Genomic DNA, 23,001 nt, shown 5'->3' with positions numbered 1-23,001 from the left:
CTGGTACCCTTCTTCATCTCGAAAGGGAACAGCAGGCTGCAAATGTTTTCTAAATGGAACTTAAATTCATTTTGACTTTTCCCCATTCTTTCAGCAGACTGAGCTTTTAGGCATTACACCTGGGTACTTACCAAAATCTCTTCTCTGCTTTTTCAACTCAGTTCATTGGGTAATTAATAACAGAACAAGTCCTCTGATCTGTTCTCAGCTGAAGTCACCTTGACCTTAAGAAAGGGCTGCAAGACTTGGCTTGTATATGCTGCTTTTGAATAATCCAAACACTTAAAAAAGTAGGAAATGTTGATGTAAAGAAAGATGTAAATGTGGTAAAACTCCTTACCTTCCCCTCAGTTTTAGATGCTATTAGATCTCACTAGAGAAGACCACGAATTGCAACATGTAAGTCCCTAGAAAATCCCTGATATTTTGGGGGAGAGGAAGGCAATTCCACAAGAAGTGCTCCTTTAGTCCCTACTTTTGGGAGGAGAGATGTTCGCACACAAAGAAGCATGGTGAAAACCCAAAGCATCATTAGGGTTGTTCAAGCAAGGGCAGCAAACCCAGGAAAGGGCCAAAACCCCAGCTATAAAGTACACACAAGCCAGAAGTCTCTGATTTTTAGGATAGTTGATTTGTTTTGACACAATGAGCCCAAGGTCTTCCACGAGAACGTGGAAGCCTACAGTGCAGAGAGAAGTGCTGTAGGTGGACAGTGTCTGGTGACTGTTTACAGGACCAGGCACCTTCCAGTGATTTTCTTTGCCTCATCACTGGAAAGCAGCTTAAGCTGCAAAACCCCAATTTGGATTTCTGAGTCCCCAGGTGAATGTAAAGCTGCCAGGATTTCCAGTGTTAATCTGAGTCAGTGGTAATGGTATTGCAAGCACAGTCCATAAGGGGAACATCCCTCAAGCAGTGTGCTGAAATACTTGATGCAAGGGCTCTTTTGCTTTAATTCTTCCTCTGGTTTTCTACTATACCAGATTCCTGCACTCATTTTCTTAGAACCTGCCTTTACTCTTCTTTTTTCAGCCCACCTCTTACCCTCCCATGTGGCTGCATGATTTTACCACAACGACTTTTGCCTCTTCCCACATTCGTTGCTCAGATTGTCTCTCCAGAAGCTTTCAGCAAGTCTTAGGGAAAGAACCAACCTTCACCTTCCCAGTGGCTCTCCTTAAAACTTTCTCACTGCAGCCACAACTCCTCTGATGTGTGTGGGGGACGGGGAAGCTGAGATTTCTCACCATGCATTATTCAGCAGGACAAGTCCAGGCTTTGCCCTGGATTTGCACCAAGGGCCGTACCCAGCTGGGTGAGCCAGAAATGGGCACCACATCTCCGGAGCCAAGAGTCCCACTGCTGCTGATAGCAATCTGCTGCTGTACCTGCACCAGCCAGGAGGACCAGGTGGACCTTTGAGGTTCAAACACTGTGATTCCCCAACCTGCTTTGCCAAATCACCCTACTTCCCACAGCACGTTCTTCCTTACGGATTCAATTGTATTAGCCTGAGTCACTCCTTCCTCCCGGCTCTCCAGGGTGGCTTGGCTTCTCCAATGTATATTGTAAAGTCCTCAGAGCAAGCAAGTTCTTTGCACCTTGTTCTCATTTTAGCCCTTTGCCAGCACTCAGTAACGACAGTCCCATTAAGCCAGACCAACTGGAGACACCAGTTTCCTGTTAATGCACAAGGAAGCTGCCTCGCTGTCTGGCAAGAGCCCGTGCTTGTCTCAAAGGGACGCAGGAGCAACCTGCTGGCGTCAGAGGGGTAAAACATCGCTGGCTACGATAGCAAAGGATGCAGCAGCTTTGATTCCTGGTGAAAAGCAGTGAGAGATTACTGTAGGAATAACGTTTGAGGAATAAATAGCCATTTTACACTTGCTATAACCTTTGCAAGGTACAACTGTAAATCAGTTGGTCCATACAGACATCACAAGGCTTTGCAATTCCTCTGTACCCTGTGTTTCAGGGGATGATGTAGCTGAGCCAGGAGTCATGGGAGCTCTGGGGGACCGAAATGGAAGGTGACATTTTCTGGGAACATCTGAAGGCTGGACACCCACGAAAGGGAAGTCTCTTCTCCCTTGTTTTGGGTGAAAGGAAGCGAAGGCTGGGAACCGATGGGGACCTGCTCTCGGATCACCTGCAGTGCTTCAGGGAGAGCAAGGTACAGCACTGCCTGACGACCTGCACAAGGCAGGAGCAGCAATACTGGGGATCAAATGGCTTCAGCTCATGCAAATTATACACTTGCAGTCCTACATTCACATTCAACTCATAGTTTGGTTCCCTTCCTTACCTAACCTAACATATAGTCCATGAAATGGAGACACTTCCTTGCCTTGTTTTTTGCCTTTTTTTCCTCCTTTCCTTTGTATTACTTCTGTGGGAAAGAGTTTGCTAAGGACAGAGAGATAAATTTCAGAAAAAGGACTGGGTTTTGTCAGCATTTCTCATGCTTGTCCAAAGAACAAGAGGAAAGAAGGCATCAACCCCACAGGCACATCACCAGCTAGGGATCCCTCTGCACCTTGTGCGTTCCTGTATTTCCAATGACTGCTCCATCACTGGCAAAAATCTGACCGCGCCTGTGTATGTTTGTGCGTGTGTGTGGCAGAGGCTGGAAGATAAATGATTGAAGTAAGTACGGCCGTACACAGTAGTGCAACCACACTCTGAGCTACGACACTGGCCCCATTAATCACCTCCGCTCCTCCCTGTATCGCCGCTCCTTTCCACAGCCGGTGACATACACCATGCCTGGCTTCAAGGAGGCAGCTGCTCCTGTTGATTTAAGAAACCCTTTGGATTCCTAACTACCAGACAGGGATCAGGAAGTCAAGAAACAGTCGCATGCAATTAGGAAGCTGTTAACCGCAGTCGGGATTTAATGTTTTTTGGGGGAGGGGAGGAAGAAAATTTGTTGTTTTAAAAGAATAGGCTGATGAACACACCAAAGGGATGCACCTTCCCTGTCCATTTCATCAAATAATTTTCTTTCAAATCAGTGTAAGAATTATTTTTAATATTTAAAGGTAGGTATTTGTCATTTTGAGCTGCGTGAATGGATGAAACATTCACTGTGCTAAAGGGCAAGGGACTGACCACCTCTGCAATAATAGCTGACTACTGCTATCAGTACTCAAGTGCATAGTGGGCTGCATGATGGGACTGTTGAAAAATCTGAACTTTTTACTTTGCTGTTCATCCAGGAAAGCAGGAGTTGTATCAGCAGAAAAGCACAGTGCAACCCATCACCTGGGCTCCCTTTGCAGTTGATACGTGTTAGAAGCGATAAAGAGGTTCTGTAGTCAGCCTCTGCAAGCCATGCAGTTTTCTGAGAATCCAACCAACTCATACAGACACACACACACAAAAATACGTATTTCCCATGGAAACTCAGTAATATATTTCACTCACAGCTATTGAAAAGGAAGAATAGTTTGTTTGACTAAGGCAACTAGAACTTTTTTTTTTCTATTCATATTTACCCTGGACTATAACTCTCCAATGTGCAGTATAGATGGACTCCAGACTTAGTCATTGGGTGTCACCCTTGGTGTCATTAGGTACACCGTGCATTTCTTAGTCAAGCTTTCAAAGTTAAAGGAGGAAATATGAGCACTAAAAGAGGGTAAGTCCCAGTCTTGCAGAAATACCCCCCCCCAAAGTCTGTGTAATTTTACTTGAGTCAGTATCCCTGATGGAATATATGTGTGGGTAAAGGTCTGCACACATGTCCGAGCTTACAGTGCTGTGGGATGCGGGCCATAATTCTTCACCTTTGAAGTCAGTAGGAGCTTTAGGAAGAAGAAAGAGGAAGGGTTGTGGAGTGGTTATGACACTATCCTGAAAAAATGGGTCTGTTCCCATGGGCAATACAAATCTCATGCATGATCACAAACTTGTCATTTGGGTTTAGACCTTCAAAGCAAACTGAGCACTTAACCTCCACTAAGTATCTTTGAAGCATTTGGCATTATTCCTCCTGTCTCTCAAAAGCCCATCTGTAAAATGGGGACAGCAAGACTTTCCGACCTGAGAACAGATGTTACATACAAGGCACTGGCTGAATCTACTTGGAGAAGACAGGACCCAAAGCAAGATCCAAAATCAAAGATGACGCTTAGCGGTAACCTCTCTTCCCACAAATACTTTGTGGAAGGAGGCTGGGATTCTGCTGCAATCATTAGCATAAGAGCTAACAACATACTTTAGCTTAGAAAAAATGTATCAGCCGTATCTCAAGATCTATGCTATGCTGTCAGCTTTGTCTACAGAAACAGAGAAAAAGGGAAAGAAAAAAAAGAGAAAAGAAAAATATATTGGTGCAAGGTCTTTTATCACAGTTAGGGCTGACTGCCAAAGTTCAGCTGAAACTTCATAAACATTGGATGACATTTAAATACATTTTCTTATTTACTATTTTGTAATATTTGGACAAATTTTCTGGGCAGAGGCACAATGCCAAAGCTGTGAATGTTGATCTGAAAATAATTTTTTGGACACATATAAGCACCTTCAACTTTGTAAAACATTTTTTCCCTGCTTTGGATCCACTGGCTACAGTGGAACTGCTCTAGATTCAGTCCAGTATCAAATCATAATCAGATGTGGAGGAATAGTGTTTTTGTTCCTACTACTATATGTTACATTTCTGCCCATTTCCCATTCCTTCAGTAACCCCTGTTAGCCTCATTCTGTTCCAGTGATGCTAGCCTATTCCTGGAATGTCTGTTCAAACAATAGGATTATGTCAACAGAAAATCAGTACCACCAATATCAGGTTAAAGGGCTGTGTGTGTGCAGAAATGACCTTCATCCATAATTCAGCTAGAGATGGAGAAGAAGCTCAGGTAGGGAAATGGGAAGCCAATCAATCCCTGCCATGGAAAATAATACAGTGGTCTCAGAAAGCCCATTTAGGAGCAGAATGATTTCAAATATACAGAAGCAACCAGTCTCCATATCAGTGTATGCCCACACAGCCCATCACTGTGTTTTTCCTCTTTTGGGGTTAGGCACCACTGGTACCCTAGAAAATAAAGGCCACAGCTGAGGTGAAGTTTGATTGCTTCAAGGCACATGGTCTGAGAAAATTTCCTTTCCTGAAACCTTGCCTGACATTGTCGTCCTCTGTCTTGCTCAGCCCTCTCAGCTGATGAAACTCCTTGCTCCCTGTCTCCCAGTAAGCAGACAACTAATGGCTTTCCAACCTCATGGCATGCGCATCATTGAACTCCAGACCACCCCATTTATATTACCATCACTGCTCCTCGCAGGGGAATCTCCTAATAATAATGCCTTATGGCCCCTCTCTCCCCTGGGAGTTCACAGGCTAGACAGAGAAAACAGGAGGAGACTCGCTCCAAGTCACGAGACAAGACCATGGCAAGGCCATCAGCTTCTCAAGTTCCAGTCCTGCACCTAAACACAAAACCCATCCGTCTTCCCCTGACAGGACAGCTCAGCCTCCATGCTAGTAATTCTTATCTCCAGTTGTTACACTACCACCAACACTTTATTTAACATGATATCCATTATATATCATTAGCTGCCTGGTTTATGAGCTTTACGTGGGCAGAGGCCAGGAGACAAGTAAAGGATCATGCTTCCCAAGATTTTCCCCGTACCAGCAGGTCAGGAACTTTTATATGGTCTAGAGCAATACCCGAGATAAGAATCTCAAGAGCTGACAGCGCGGCTTACGCGGGCTTCCGGAGAGCCAAAGCAGCATCCTGAAACCCGCCAGCTCCTCCGGGAGACTGAACAGCCCTAAATTCACACCAGCACTTGCTGGGTCAGAGGCTGACATCTGAGCTCCAGTTATCACTCGTTTATGAAGGGAGGATACCCTCCTGTTAGCCAGCCTTGACAGGGCATTGTGGTTTTTTATTGCATTGCTGCAAAATATACTACCCTGGACTGGGAAGACACCTGTTTCTCTCTGATTTATGAACCCTTCTGGCATCTGGGAGAGCAATATCCACTTACTGCAGCCTCTGATACGAAGAATTCAAATCCAGCAAAGAAAATGGGCTGCATGAGGAAGCAGCTCCATGAGGAGGACGTGGCTGCTGGAGTGACAAACTCTGCTGCCGACTCGGCTGGTTTTCCTCCAGCACTCCTGAGTTTCCATCCTGATGGAGACCTTGGCCAAAAACGTCTGGCTCTTCTGATTCAGCCCAAAGCTGGCAGCTGCCAAGGAGACAAGCTTCCAGTTCGTTATGCAAAATGGAAACCAGGACTGCAAAATGGTGTCTGATCCAGGCATGTTGCAATTAGCCCGTCCTTCAATGCCTGCTGCTTTAAGGTGACAATTTCTAATTTTTAAGCACCACAATTTGCAGTAATGTATTAGAAGCCTGAGTAGATTGTAAAAGGAGTCTTAGATTTTCAGGATAAATCAGCCCCATTTCTCTACTTTCCCACAGCAAACATCTACCCGTGATGGGAGGTCAGAGGCACTTCCAGCACATTTTGGAGGACAGGGCCAGGATAGGTGTGTCAGTTTGGTGGATTTTGTGCTGCTAGTTGGTTTACCAGAAGTATGCCCTGACACCAAACTTGGATACAGACACGGTCTGACTGGAAATCACAGAAAGCTTTAACATATTCCCAATCCGTGCTCATCCAACTTTGTTCCCACTGCCTTTGCAGAACGCAGAGCAGTTCTCAAGAGACAACCCTCACTGCAGCCAGCGGCCTGGAAGTTTTGGGAGCATGTCAAAAAGCAGGCGAACTTCTCCCACCCACGCTTTCCCACCCACTCGCCCACCACGCTGCCCTGTTGCGGCCACCCCTGCTCCAGGGACCCCTTTGGGATCTGCTCTGGGGTTTGGACCAGCTCAGCCTTTCCACCACAGGAATGGATTTTCCATTGTGTCCCTTGGCTTAGTGAGACCCTGTAGTGTCCCAAAGCCCTGACAGCAGGAAACAGCACTGAGAAATTGTGAGGCCAAGGGGCAGTCACCTCTCCCTCAGCAGAAAGTGTGGTCTAGCAGACTGGGAGCTGAAGGAGAGGGGGCTTCAAAAACCCCGAATTATTTTCTGGCCCTGACTCATTGCAACTTGGATACGTTGCTGCACTTCTCAGCATTTCTTCTCTCAGTCCTCTCTTTCAGAGGGCTGGGTTGCACTGCTAAGGAGCTCTGTTCCCACCCCGCACATGGGTGCTCGGGCTGCTGGGCAGCAGCTGAGGTCGGGGTGTCTCACACCTGCAAGCCAGCAAGCTCAGCCCTGCTCTTTTCAATGTGTTCTTGCTTTCATCTGCTGCCAAGAAAAAGGGCAGAAGGCGAGCGGCGCAGGCAGCCTGGCTGTACCATTTTCCTTGGCAATAGCAATGGCAGGAAGAGGAGGAGAAGAGCCTCCCCTGCTCTCCAAAACCCAGTACTGCAGGGCAGAGGGCAGCACCAGAAGCCCACCGAAAATACCAGGATGAGGCCGGAGGGGAAAAAAAGCAAAATGGAGGGGAAGGAAAGTGAGCGAAGGAAAGAACTTGCAGGACAAAGCCCAAGAGCACAAAGAGATTTGGTGTAAGAGCAACTCTGCTTCTTGGGACCAGGTCATGGCAGCCACATCTGGCTGTGAGCTAACCCCCGCCCGCCCACGTCGCTGCTCAGAGTTCATGTGTGTGTTGCAGATGCATTTCAGGTCTCGCCAGCAAGCTTTCTGTAATTGGCCTACCCGATTAAAAGCTAGCTTGGGTACCGCTTAGCATGGCATGGCAATTTTAGTGTCCAAAAAGGAGATCTTTGCGTTTCAAATTAGCAAGCTCAGCTCCATGAGCCACAGGAGCATCTCAACTTCTAAATGGAGGAAAATTACAAATCAAAGAAGACCAAGAGAGGAAAAGTAGGCTGAGAACTACTGAATTTTCTAAAGATAGCACATTATACTTCAAAAAAAAAAATAATCTGCAGGTGAAACAAAAGCTTCATAAGCCACTGCTGGCCTGAATGTAGAAACAGAAATAAAAAAGGGAAAAAAGAAAAAAAAGGGGGAAAAAAAAGGAGAAAGGCCACAGGGATGGGTTGTGCACCTCACAAACAGCTTGGGGGGGGTGATACTTTTATCCCTGCTAAAAAAGGACTTTCAGCAAATCCCTGCAAAGTCATGACCTCCATGTGTGTTTTCTATTTGTTTTTCCACACCAGCTAAATAGTTGCTTTCCAAGCAGTTGGGGAAAAAAAGAAAAAAAAAAAGCAACACCAACCCCTTCCCCAAAGCCTCTTTCCCCACCCCAAGCCTGTCCCTGCTCCCCTTGGTAGCGATGCCAAAATATGCAGCCGGCCCCTCTATCTGAACGAATGTTTTGATTAAAGAAGTCTTAACAAAACAGCCAGAACAATGATCCCGGCCCCCTTTCTGCAAGCTTCACCCAGCTATGCAGTGTATATTTAGGACCAGATTACAGGGACCTGCTCATTAATTGAATAAGGATGACAAGCCTGCAGTGTATGCAAATAAAGGTTTGGGTTTCATTGGGGAGGGTAAATCTGAACTACCGACTGATAACTCCTGCCCCACTTAAAACCCGTTTAACATTGGGATTTTTTTGAGGCCAGCTTTCATGAGCTTGCAAACATATGGAAAAGTTCAAGTTTTTCTATTTCCCTTCCAAATGCTTTGTTTCCTTTGACAAAGATTTTTTTCTTCTGTTCTGACACTAAAACCATCACCTATTATATTGCCATGACACCCAAGCAAAGGTACTGATCAAAAGGCAAAGCAGGGTAATAAAGTGAAAAAAAAAAATGGGGCCAGAAGGTTTGTTTATTAAAGCATTGCAGTTCTTTTTCCTAAGGTATTTTTCATTTTGTCTTTTCTTATACAGTGGGAGATCAGCTGGCCAGCAGTGGGTACAAACGCGAGTTTGTTCATCTTGAGAATATATTGTCAGGGCTCTGCCATGAGTTTCTTCCCATACACATTTGGTAGGGTGCTAGGGAAAGCCTGAATGCTTATGTGAAGTTTGCAACCTGATTTTAACCCAAGGGATGCATGACCCAAAAGATATGGTTTGCAAAATTTCACACAACTTAGCAAAGAACAAAAAGGGAAACGCTGGTTGATAACGCAACAGCAGCTGGACCAGAGGCGAGACGATGACTTTTGAACTAGTGTGAGATTGGGACTCTGGGGATGTTTGGGAGGTCTAGAATAGGACACGAAGGTGCAGAACATTGCCAAGAAAGCAATTCAAAATGGAATGGGGACCAACCAGGAAAAAAGTAAGGAATAATTTAGGTGCAATCAGTTAAATAGAGACAAATCGTACTTAGTTATCCTTGGAGCTGTTTTACTACTAAGTGGTTAGAACCGTACAAGGCTTGACTTTGGGCTTATCAGCAATCATCTCCCCCAGAGAAAAGAAGCTCCAGGTCTGAAATTGCTATCGGGGAGCAAAACCAGTTTACACTGGTGAACCTGATCTACTGGGCTCACTATTCACTCTTGAACAGTAAGTGTTGGACCAGGAAAAGCTGTGTCAAGGAGTACCCAAGAACAACAACTTTTCAGATAATGCCTGGATACTAATCCTGCCAATTCAGCTGGGACAACCAAATTGACCCCCCATTTTTTCCCTCCCTGTCTTAATGAGGTGACAAACACATCCTCTGGATAAAACACAAAGAGAGAAGAAACATTTTGTATATTCAACTCACAAGATATTGTTTCAAAAACCAACAAGCCTTTCACATTTCTCTTGAAGAAGTCTTTCCAAGAAACACTTCATAAACCAGCTCTTTAAAAAGAAGGGACAGTAAATGCTTTACAGCAAACATATAGCAATGCACAGAAAGCAGCATGCTACCACCTTCAGCTCCAAATGTTTTTCCCAGTCAGTTTCATGCTCTTTTATAGTTGATTCCCTTACTAAGTAATACAGGTAGTCAACAATCCTTAAATGTCCTTAATGTAAATCAGCCCTTTTCTGTAAGCAAGTGTTTCTTTTCTAGTAACACAGCAGTCTCTGAAAGAAAAATCTTTGCCTTTAAATGTCTTGTTCCAATTTCTCTCCTGCTTTCTCTCACTCTCCCATTGCCTTCTCCATGGAAACAGAAAAGAGGAAAGAAGGAACTTCCAAGTTAGACAATGCTAAATGCAAGCATACAATGAAAATTTCCAAGCAAGAACCTATTTTCAAAACCTGTAGCATGAAAATTATCTGGGAATGTTCCAGATAATTCACAAAAATATAATTCCTGCAGTGTTTTCCCCAGCACTGTCATCAACAACTAGACTTTCACAATCTGGATCTGTAACCAATTTTCTAAAACACATAAGCCAAAATACAATATTGCTCCAATCTGAAATCCTGTTCTGACATAATATGAAAATTAGACTCTGAAAACGTTGGCCGCCCTTCTGCTTTTTTGCTTCCAAATGCTCACAATACACCAATACACGAAGCTGTGACTCAGGTGCAAGTGGAAAGAACGAATGACCCCATCACAGCTGATCAGGAGCTCTTCTGGACTATGGGAAAGCAACATCTCTGTGAGAGCATCCTGTGCTACAGCCAAGAGACAAGAAGGCGGGAGACATCCTCTGCTTGCTGTTGGAGCACAAGCAGATCTGAACGCATGTCACCAAACACCCAAGCAATGATGGGACTGCCATCAGTTTCACCAGCAACCTATGCTTGTGGAAGTGTTACCGACCCCTCACCTGGACCCAGAAGCTCTTGGGACCAGCTCACTTGGTGCCTGGGACAACCTTGCACTTGCTTTGCTGAAAAGCCTATAATCACTTTCCCTGGAAGGACGAGAAACTGTGCCAGTTCGTCTGCACTTTGTTACAGCTGAAAACGATAAGATGCTTCCAAAGTGTTGTGTTACAATAGCTGTGCCTTCAGTTTAAGGATTTATCTTCTTTTCCCATAGATAAAACTCCATTCCTTGGACAAATTAGGTCTGCTTATCATTCAACACTCTACCTAATGGTTTCAGCTGTGTGTTTCTGCATTTATTGAAGCTGGGGCATTCCACAGATAGCTTTCATTGATTCGAGGAGTGAGCCAGAAATCCAGTCATATTTTATCCAAAATGAGAATGGGGCAAATTAATGATATAATTAGAATTATCAGGACTCTTAAATCTTAAAGGACAGGTTTAAATGCAGAATGATACCATTTTTAAAGAGGTATATAACACAACCTGTTTATAAACAGCAAGTATATTGTGAAGTGATGAACTAAACCTTTTCTGTGGTTTAGGGAGGCTGACTACTGACATGCTGCTATCATATGGGTCTGTAATATCAGGATCACCACATGCTTTTCAAAAGGCAATGTCCACTACCCAAACAATGCATTTCAGCATGAATCCATGGACTTTTGAACTGCAGAACCAATTCAAGGTACAGGTGACATCATACCAGCAAGTTATACAAAAAGCTCAGTTGTTTATGATGGGCAGAGCTATAAGAAGGAGTCACAACGAGCCCTCAGCACCCAAAAAGGGTTGAGACATATCTGCAAGGCTGAGGTGATCACCAAATAACTTCATTGCATAGCCTGCCTTTCTGTGTAGGATGAAGCAATAACATAACCTCTCCTGGCAACATGAAGATTGTTAACTCAGGTGAACAGAAAGCATATAAACTGCGTTATTCACTGGCCTAGCTTGATTTGTTCATTTTCATATGGAAATACACTCAATTATTTCAATACAGCCCAAAACACACACAAAACACAAGAGGTCTCTGGATGAAAGATGCTTTATAAATGGCAGGTACGACCCTTGCATTGTATCGATAACCCTGAACGGGACAGGCAAATAACAAGTATGCAAGCAGTGGGACCTGGCTTGAAGAAAACTGTCTATAATAAAAGCAGTGCAGCCACATGCCTCTGGTATGCCAGATCAGCAAAGAGAGAGGAGAAACTACCCTGTCCTGGACAGGAGCCTTCCTGAGGTCAGAAGAATGATTGAGGACAGCAGAGGAAAAACAATAGCTGGAGATCACGGGTATAGTCTTTGGGAAGGGTTAGAGAAAAAATACCCTCCTCATCCCCTCTTTATAAAGCATAGAAAGGAATATAAGGAAACACAGAACCAGCAAATCCATGCTGGCAAAGATGAAGCTGCTTTACAGAACTGTCCTTAAACAATTGAACATCTCAAAATTGATCACAGAATTAATGGGTACAAGATACCCCTGAACCCAAAACTCTACAGGTACCAGTTCAACATAGTTAAATAAACACTTTTACATCAGATTTAGGGAACAAAATACAAGAGAAATTGTTCTGTACTCTAATTCTTGTTCACCAAGGCTTCAGCTTATTAGGCAATTTTTTAACTGTCTTAGGTAAGAGAAAGTGTTCTCTGGAGGTAGACAGTTTTCTAATTTTGGACTTTTTTTTTTTTTTCTTTTTGCGTTTTAATGCATCTGGACATGCTGACCTTAATTCCTTTGTAAAAGCTTCAGACAATACCAAAGTTAAAGCTGCTGATCTAATCTCATGCCTCTTCACTTGTAGACAACTTTTTTTCAAAAGGAGAGAAAGAAACTATGATTTATTTGGGGAAAAAAGTCTGGAGATAAAGGAAAATAAACCTATCCTATCTTTATCTTAGAATATTTTCTCTTCCATATCATGTTGACTTTCTGCCCAGAAACTCCGATGTAAGTCTCTTGACTGAAAAAGTCACAAGAGAACCAAGAGTTTGCAGAAGGCTGTACAAGCAGAAGAGATGTTTCCTACTCCACTTTTGGGTCACAGTCTAACTGAATAAACTCAGCCTCTTAAAATTTTATTAAGTTTGAATAAGGATTTATATGTTCAGAAAAATGGTGGTTGGAAACAAAATTAAAAAAAAAAAAAAAGGGATAGAGACAGAGAGAGAGAAAGGAATGAGGAATGTAATATAACCACAGGAAAGGAGAGGTGTTTCCCACTTTCACTGTTGTTAATTAAAATAAAAAATAATAAAAAAAAAATGAAACCGAGAAGAATTTCCTTAGTGCTCATCAGTGTTGATTGCTCCAGGACAGGAAAACAGCAGAGATTTGGGGACATGCTCCCACCTCAACCCAACTAAACCTGACTCTCCAGCCCCAAGGCAGGGAACAGATCCCTGAGGTGATCTTGTCCTTTCCTTGTCCCCTTCCCTGTCCCCATCTCCTTCCCCGGGGTGCCGAAGGAGCTGTCCTCTGACCCAGTGCCTGGACTCCTGCTTTGGTCTAGGAAACTTTCCAACATGTTACAGTTACCGAAAATAGCGGCTTTGAACTGAGGGAACTGATGGACAGACTGACCTTTATCCTGCAGCTCCCACTAACTTTCAAGCAACCAGCAGACACTAGTAACCTTATAAACAGCCCTCAAATGAACCCAGAAGTTCAAGTGATGATGCAGCCAACTTGGGATATTCAAAGTTTTTCTGCACTTGCAGGCCTATCAGTTTGGTCACCTGAAGAGGACTGCAATAAACTTTCGGCACGTGATAAATCCCTGTGCTTAGATTTAATGGCTCAAAAGAAAAATGCCATGGGGAATGCTTCATATGTAATATTTAAGCCAGGTTAATCAAATTTGATAACTGAATGGTAAAGACTTTGTGGCAGGGAGATCATCCTTGCAAAAAACAGATAGAATAAACTTCAGAATTACCACTGGCAAAAGTTGACCTGCATAGAGAGTTATTTTAGGTTTTAATTTTCTATTCTGTTCTGCATGCAATTAAAAATAAATGGTATAAAGCTGGTTTATAAAAACACTACGAAACAAAAAACCTCTTTAACCAAATTAAAAACAACAACCCAAGAGATGAAAATACTCCACAACATTTAGAGTTCTGCAGGGACTAGTATACATACAGAGATTTTAATTTTCCATGGCCTGTAAGTGTTATAATCTCTATCAACTGTGTGTACTCTGGGACCATGACTAACACCACTGCTTGAACTCTCATTGGTTATAGCTTCTTTCTTCTTCCTTTAACACTGTTTTTAAACTCACATTTGATCCAAGAATTTGCAGGGATAAAAAAGTTTTTACAGCATTCTGTGCCTCTCAAGTCTAAAACACAGGTCTGTTATAGGACATTGTGTCAACAAATCACAGATGTCTGCGAGTCAATGCAGTCAGTGTGAAAGGCCATAACTTGTCTCGCGGACCCAGGCTGAGAAAAAACGCTGGCAAAATTACATTGTTTGATAGCCCCAAAAAGATGACACAGGACATCCAGATATCAAGACTGTCTTCATGATTTTATGACTGGTATTTCTTTGCATCCATGGCAAATATATTAGCACATCTTGCAGGAGGATTTCTTCAAAATCATGATGTGTTTATCTCATGTGCTTGCCTTCACATTACAGGAATTGTTAGTCATCTTCTCCAGGATCTTCTAAAGTCTTGAGCTCTCTGCCTTTTGTAATTCACATATCACGTCTTTACAGACCTGTTTTTACCTGAGTTGGTTCCTCCCTTTACTTTTCAGGGCTGCCCAGAAAGAACAGCTCTGGCAGCTTTGGTGCTACACAGACTTCTCCTTTAGTACTGCCAGGTTAACCACGCTGCCACGTCCTGCTTAGGGATGCTGAACCAATGCTTCACTCTCTAGGACTGGATTCACTGTGAGAGCAAAGAGATTTGATCCCGTTCATTATAATCAATCATTCTTTCTACTGTTTGAAAATAATAACCAGTAAGGGAAAAAGAGGAGAAACGACCATTTGTCTAGAATTTAATGATCTTTGATTGTCCAAGTTGATGTCTTTCTGCCCATTGAGGGGCAGGTTAGTTCTGTGATAGATGACATAGAAAAGTTGCAGTGGATGTCTTTTATACATCTGCCTAGAACTTCTAAGAGGGGCATACAAGACCACTATGAAAGCATGCAGATTGTGGAGGGTGGCTGCATTACAGGCAGACTGGGGCCATCCTCACTTTCTCAGCTCCTTCTCTGAGCAAAAAGTAGCTCACAGAGCCCTGTGCAACACAAGATAACATAATAGGCTTTCATTGGCAAAACGTACATAATACTGCCAAAGGTTGTACAGGTCCCCTTTAAGCAAGTCATTGCACCTGAGACAGGAACCTGGGGACATTTATCAAAAAAAAAAAGAACTAGAAGACATCCAAAGACCAAGTTTCCGTAGAATTAATGGGAAGGAATAAAGAGGAACCTAAGTATTAAAAGAGAATCCCGGAGTTTGCCATGAACTATCAGACTAGTCTGAAAGCAGATTTCTGCTCCATTGAGAGTCTTTAATAGCAGTGGATAACTAAGATAAACAGAGACTGAAGGGCTGCCTGAGACACATACAAAATTATTGAATTATGACATGTTTGAGAAGTTATTTACTTTATAGAGTATTTACATAAGGTTCACTTCCTCTCCAAATATAAGCTCAAATATTACAAAGTTTTTTTTTCCCCCCTTAATGAGGGGACCACATTCAACAGCCCCAAAAACATCCATAATTAACTTTTTTTCAGGCACATTCCTAGGAAAGTTTTCCAGGCAGTCACTTCCCCAGAGCAAATGCAATACCAAGGAAGCCCCAGTCTCTCACCAGGCAAATATAGAGAAGAAAACACAAGGCATCAAAAGGAACAGGGAAAAGAGGAGACGGGGTATAAAGTGATGACCCTGCGACCGGAGTTTTACTTTTCTCTGTGCTATAGGCACCTGACAGGCCTTCTGCCAGGCTCTTAACCTCTCTCTACCTCTATTCATCAGCTGAATTAAACACTTTGTTGTCATATGATACCTGTAAGAGGGGAGCTATGTGTGCATTTATCTGGCAGAAACAGATGCCAAGCATTTTAACGAACAGAGGTCACTGTATCCAACGCAGAAATTTTAGATCAGGGGCTTTGGCAGGAGAACACTTCCTGCCTTTTAAGGGAGAATACCACTGCTATTAAAACAACTGATTTGTTCTCAGTTAGCCGGCCCATCCATAACACTTTTGCTTACCTGAGAAGTGTCGTGATTGAATATGACAGCATTCAGGTCTCCACAATTGTAATGCTTGATGAGATCTTCAGTGGTATATGGGGCCTGCAAACTACCTGCTCGGAGACTTTCATGTTGGAGCAGAGTTTGGTTCAGAGCAAACAGCACCTGTAGAAATGTAAATAATAAAAACAGGAGAGGAGTTCAAGATACCAAGTATCAAAGAAGCAAAGCCTTAGAGACTAAACTTTTAAAAACTCTTATGTGCCTGAAGTTTATTGACCCATTGTAGCCCACAGCAGTAAGGAATGATCTTTAGGTATTCCCAACTGGAAGGGAATTCCACCCTTCTCTAATAGAAGTCCTTATTACAGGATCCTTGATATTCTTCATAAAGTCTAATTTCATAATACGTACACTGCTTGGAACTCATGGCCAAGTGGTCTGAGGACAATTAGCTTATCTCTGCACAGAACTTGGCTACGTGAGAGACATTGGAATGAAAAAGTCCCAGAAGTAGGAAGCTTCTCTTCTATTGCCTCTGCTTCCTGACAGCTAGCTTAAATCCAAAGCCCAAATAAAGCTAGAAGATTTAAAAAAAAATTAAAAAATCATAATCTTAAAAACTTAGGAAGTCACTGTTGTAGCAGGGGAATTTCTGAATGATTTTAATGCCAGAAACTTTAGGAAATTCACTATTAGTCTCCCTTCCTTAGCCTTTCCCCCTTCACCTACCCTTTTGCAATATGAACATATATATTGAATTGTAACACTGTCAATTGGATTTACTTCTGCAAAACCTCAGGTATATAACAAATATGATCCAAGATTTTTATTTTTATTTTTTATTTTTTAAAGGAATAAGAAAATAAAAGTATCTCCAGGGCATTAACAGCCTCTTAATAGGAAGCTGTTAGATGTTAACTAACATACACAAATTCTGGTTGAGGGAAAGCAAATGTTATTTTTAATTTACTTTTTAAAAATATAAAGATGGTCTTTCAAAAGAACCTGTTACACCGCAGTTCTGCAATTGGTTCCCTCTTAAGATCCAAGCCTAAGAGATTTCCTTGTTCAGATCTAAGGGTCTCTTCAGGCTTTTCTACAAAGAGATCCAACTTTCCCAGGACCATAGCCTACAGTTAAGCATCTACCTAACTTAGTTTTCCTGTAATTTAAAAAACCTGCAAAAAAATACAGCTTAAAAATTTCTAAGCTTTGAAAGGCTCTGAGCTTTCTCTTTTTCCCCTAAGGGCTACAGCTCAAAGAGGAAACGGTTCATCCCAGGATTTCCTGGGGATTCTAAACATTTTGACTAATAAAAATAAAAGCTTAGAAAAACTTTGACAGGAAAACCGAGAGTAGAGGTTTTCCCAAAATGCTTTTAGCAAAATCCTTCTCATTTTTGATTTTTTAAACAATGGATGTTGCTGGATTTTTATATACAAAAATGTGTATACACACACACACACATATATACAAACAACCACAAAAACCCTGAGGATAAGACAGAGTGTTTTATGGTAAAATATTAAGGAGATGATAAACAAATCCTTCCTTTATTCCAAATGACTTTTTTGGGGGGTTACTCTGGCTTCCTGAGGAAACCAGTGCTCTGCGTTCATGCTCTGCCTTTGTCTCTTTGTTTCCTCCTAATAAATTTGGAACCTATTAGCTGATTTCAGTCATATTTGCAGAGGGTTAGAGGTCTTAAAGAAAATTGCCTGCATTTTCCTTGAAAATAAGCGTCTGGTTGCAGAAAAAGCCGCAGTGTGAGTTCATATAAGACACCACCATGAGAAAGAAGGAGTTATTCAGAGCTTGCCACAGGAGATGGACCCCAGAGTTCATTAGTGGCAGTGGCCGTGTCAGGACATTTGTGTTCTTGCTCGCTTTCCCCGTCTTGCAATGGGACCTAAGTGCTGGTGGCCAGCAGAGCTCTGGCACTCCGCTGACACCACAGGGAAGCGAATCACCGGGTTCAAGCAACTGCCCAAAAAGCAGCTCGAGAGATTTTATTCTAGGCTGGGAGTTAAAATTAGAAACTGAAGCTCTTGCATATGCTAAATCAAAATTTCAGCCGCCTAAGCAGATTTCTAGAGAAGTCTTGCTTAATCACGCCGTAATCACCATGGGTTTTGGTTGGGTGGCCCAAAACACACTTGAAGAGATGCAGAGTCTTGTAGCAGTCACTTGCCGGCTGGATTTGTAGGCTTTTTCCCCCAGAGTCTGGTTAAAGCCATCTTAAAAGCTGCATTTATTTTTCCTTACTGTTCAGATAATGCCACAAAAACAATGCTGCTTCCTTTCCTTCTCCCTATCTTAATATCAGTGACCCCACGACCTCCAGCCTAAACCTCTATCTGAGTTAAATCTCCCAGAGGTGCCTGAGATTACCGAACAACTGATGACTTCAAAATAAACACACTTAGAGCGACTGCCCGTACACAGTCCCACCTAATAAATACAGCAGACAGTATTTGTTCTGGAAAGTGATGGGAAGCTAAGGGTTTGGCTCTGGGAAAGTGCATTTTTATTCACGCAATTTATGATCCTCACATCTGTGTGCTTTGAAAGCCATTTTTGTGCAGCTGTCTCTGGCCCTGAGTTCCAAGCGATCAAACACGGACAACAGGAGGGGTTTTTCACCCTGCCAGAAGGAAGCCTTTTCACCCAAGTGGTGTCATTCTCTGGAGAGAAGCATTCAACACACGGATTTTATGAGCATGTTTGGAGACACCAGCTCGGCCCTTACGGCAAACCCATGGGTCCGGCTTTATTGCTGAAGAAAGCAGGTAGCACTGGCCCCACACAGCACCAGGAACCACTGGGCAGACTTTTTAGCAGCACTTTTGCATAGCCTATTGCCATCTCATGGATAAGGGGTCTGTACCAGACCAGCAGTTCCCTGGCAAGGTCAGAGGCAGACCTGGGACAAGGCGAGAGCTCTGGCATTATGGGTGACCTGCAATCAAGGTACGCTCAGGAAGGGGGAGATCGGCAGGGTCCTCAGGTTTAATTTCTTGGTGAACGAGGCTGCTCCATTTCTTATATTCATGCCATCTGTTCTCACCACTACCCAAGAGTACCTGTGCTGCCACACTGCACACCTTTGGTCTTTGGCCCCACTGATCTTGGACACCTCAGTTTATTTTGTTAAAATTTATAGTTCCCTCATTTCTAATGACAGCTCAACTCCGTGCCCATCACTTTGTCTAGGATGCAATACTATGGATTTCTAACCAAGTGGAAAGGTTCTTCAGTTTGACTACAGTCCCAAATGGTGCCACCGTGGCATCTCAGGGGCCATCTTAAAATAAGACAAGGAAGCCTTGTTACCATACTATAGTAACATACTTGAGTGGTCCCAAATATTCTTATGAACTATTTTGCTAATAAAATAGAAAACAAATTCAGATGTTACAATCAAAGAAATAAACTTTGCATTAAGCTGAAAAGAAAGAGATCTGTGTTCTTCTGGTGCAATTGCTATTGAAAACACTTGAGAAGGAAAGGAAACCCTGAGAAAACTCTTGCACCAGACTTTGGTGTGCAGATAAATTTCATTGTTATGTGATGGAGAAATCACTTTCCATTCCTAAACTTATGAAGGCTGAACCATAAACACTACATTCACATGACTCCAGTAGCTGGAGTTACAGGATGACCCCTGCATAGAACCATGATTAATAACAATACCACAAAAACAAGTACTTAAGTTTCACGCTATGATGTCATCTCTTGGGCAGCGAACTATTGTTTTCTTTTGCTCTCTCTTTTGGACAAGTGCCACCACAAGGCAAATACTAAATAAGCATTACTGGAAGCGTTTGGGTGACTATATCCCATCAGAACCCACATTGCCACTCAAGAAAAGAAGTGCCCACTCTCCTGCTTGGTTCAAAACAAACCGTAACATAAGTACTGAGCTATACTGCTCTTCTGAGATTCTTGTTCTGTTGTTATCATTCTCTATACTCAAATGGAAAATCAAATATACTCTTTCAGTTCAAAATAATGGCCTGGAGAAAAGGGAAAAAAATGAAAAGAAAAAAACAAGTCCCCGATTTTCCAGATTAATGAAAAGCAATAAAAGTGTTTGCCCAAATCTGTTCAGTTCCATTGGTTTCCAGAAGACGGGTTTCCCCTTTCCTTGAATCTTTTGCACTGTTGCTAGGAATTAGTGAGCTGTGAAACTCACCTAATGAGGTCAGCATCAGGAAATAGCTCTGAAAAAACAGGTCCAGGAGGAACTATAAAGGACTCTCTCAGTGTCCAAGAGAAATCCTGGATGCATCGGCACATTGTACAGCCGGGGCCACTGGAGGAACGCGCCTGACTTTGTTGTTGTTGTTCCTATAAAGGGACAGCTAAGGAAAGTGAAACTATTAACTCATCCACTGGAATTTCTGCTCACAAAACCGTGCCCCCTGTTAAAGCTCCTCATAAAAGCCTTTCGGCTAGTTGGTTCCATATGTTCCCCAAACCCGCAGTTATTGCTTCTGAAAGGCAGGAGTAGTTAACAGTCTGCGGCTTGGCACTGACCAGGGAGACCTAAGGACCCTGCTTTTTTCTCTCCCTTTCAAACTAGCAATTAACCAGTTTAATAAAACAGTTTGAATCTGACCAAGGTGCCTGGAGAAACCCCTAACAATGGCAGATCCTACCAGGTTAGTAACAATGCTGACACGCAGACACGGCCTGGTGAAGAACACTCGTGCTAATAGCTCACAGCCCTGAGACTACGACTGATTTTCTTGGTGCTGGGAATACTGCAGGGAGCTAAGAGCTCCAGCTTTCAGCCCTGCACACCCAAAGGTCCCGAGGAAGTATTTAAGTTGACTTCCAGGAGCTTAGCACTAGCTTCAACCTCTTGACCTTTCTCTTTACACAAACTTCCCATGATGAACTTTGAAGTGCTAAAGCCATTTTATTTTATTTTTTTTATTTTTTATTTTCTTTGTGTTTCATTGAATCGAGGCATAAAACAAAACAACAACAAAAAACCCTGAAACAGTTCCTTGACAGAAAACACTGCAATGTCCATGAGTCCCCCACTCCTTCAACACCAGGACTGCAACACACCATTGCCATAGCGCAGGGAGGACTCTCCTGGTCGACAGCAGCTCTCATTCATTCCCAGGGCTAAAGGACAGTAAAGGACAGGACAGTACTATAATACTGCTTCTGTACAACGTTTCTGGTTTCATCAGTGCTTGAGTGTGTATAATTAACTTGGAGCCTGGATAGCAGCTGTGCAGGGTTTTTGTGGGGGTACCTGATAGATACAGGTCAGTTAGCCTCAGTTTGTTCTCTTATATACAGGTCTTCCCTTGCAGAAGGGAGTTGAGACAAAAATAAAGACAATGGAGTAAAACTCCAAGCTCAGTTAATTTCCATCCTGATAGTACTTTAGAAACACTTTATCATTCCTAATACATATACTATAAACATCACATGTTAAATAGGCCGAAACATCCCCAAAATGTTGGGGACACAAGAACAACTTGGTTCTTTTTCTCAGTCGGTGGCAGGAGGGAGCAGTAATTGGGTAGGATTACTCTCTGCTTTGGTCAATGCCCAAATTCAAGCTTAGGCAAATAGATTAAGAAATAACAGAAGGAAGGATTTGCAACTTAATCAGAATTGAAACACTGAAAGGGATAGAATTACACTTGTTAAATTTGCAGTCTAAATGTATTGCTTTTGTGGATTTTGTATGCGGGATTTACTTGCATCCAGTACTCTTACATAGATCTAATTTCTTAAATATGGCCTTTTCAGTTAGGCTTGTAAATAAGTGACTAAAATCCCATTTATCCCTGAAGCCTCGAGGTTTTAGGTCTACGTTTAAGAAATTTGCTGGTTGAGGACCTGACCCTGCGAAGATTAACAGGAAAAATGTTATTCCCTAGGTTGTTCTGAGTTCAGTAGATGAATTTTGATGGCTGAACCTACCCCAAAGTCTAAATATTTGCAATAAAAGAGTCACACTCCAAGCAGCCTGATTCAGCAAGTGTTTTCCTGGTTGAAGTGCAACAAGTGGCAGTGGCCGACTCACTGCCCGGCAGTGAGGACTTGCAGGTCCAAGTGCTGCCAGTTAGGCTTCTGGGCTGCAGTCTTAGATCTTGTCAGCAAGAATGTAAATCAACAGCACAATCAATTCATACCTCTGGCATGAGACAGCACTCTCAAAGGGCGACAATATTTTTTTTTCTTATTTATAGCTGAACCAAAAGTGGCACCGAAGAAAATGGCTTCTAACCAGGACTCACCTAAACCATTCAGTTCCTGGACTTAAAAATCTGTTAGCCTCCAAGACAACAAAACGCTGCCTATGAAACTGATTTCCCCTCCTACTATTAACCTAAAAAAAAACGTATTAGTTATTAATGAAGTCAGACATTATGATGTAAATAATTTTCTTCCACTTCTTTACACATTTGACACCAGTCTGTGCCAGAGGAATAGCAATTCTTCCAGGGCTGAGTAGCTGGCAACTGGGTTTGATTTTAAACAGACTCACTTGATTTTCAGATAATAAAGGCATCAGAAAGACCATTATAGAGATAACAGGCTCGGGCACTCTGCTGATGTAAATGCACCCAATTCCGTGAGGAGAAAGGAGCTGGACTGTGCAATACCTGATGATAACTGTTGAAGACCTCCAGACCAAATGAAACCCACAGGCACAGGAGAGACAATTTTCACCCAAGCAAGAAAAGCTGTGGTCCAGCAGGACAAACCGGACACAGCCTTGCTGCCTACTTGGTGATGCCCTGGGCTGAGCTGCAGCCTGGCTCCTGCATACCCCTCAGACCCCATTCTGCCCCTTCTTGTGCCACCACCCTGCAAGCCTGTCTTGGCCCCAGGCTCCCTGACCTGTGGGAATCTCACCACTTCCTAGCAAACTGCTGTATTCAAAAACCCAAGTGCTACCTCAATGTCAGTGGAATCCCACCCCCATGATCACCAAGTTTTGTGGGAGCTAGAAGTTCATCTGCAGGTTTGTGGACAGGAGCAGTGTTCCAGGAGAGGTGCCACGGTGTCACTGAAATGAAAGAACTCATCCATG

The 23,001-nt window shown here is 42.9% G+C and overlaps 1 protein-coding gene across 1 annotated transcript in view; it reads right to left on the bottom strand.

Annotated features, from left to right (window-relative positions):
- Positions 1 to 23,001, bottom strand: part of TRABD2B (TraB domain containing 2B) — a 277,990-nt gene that overhangs the window by 108,642 nt on the left and 146,347 nt on the right. The window contains exon 3 of the mRNA XM_032191910.1: positions 15,948 to 16,094. Within this exon, the coding sequence (XP_032047801.1) occupies positions 15,948 to 16,094 (147 nt within the window). The remainder of the gene's footprint in view (positions 1 to 15,947; positions 16,095 to 23,001) is intronic.

The sequence above is a fragment of the Aythya fuligula genome, chromosome 8 (assembly GCF_009819795.1).
Source record: "Aythya fuligula isolate bAytFul2 chromosome 8, bAytFul2.pri, whole genome shotgun sequence".
NCBI lineage: Eukaryota > Metazoa > Chordata > Aves > Anseriformes > Anatidae > Aythya > Aythya fuligula.
Note: the sequence above shows the minus strand (reverse complement) of the source record. Positions and strands in the feature narration are given on the sequence as shown.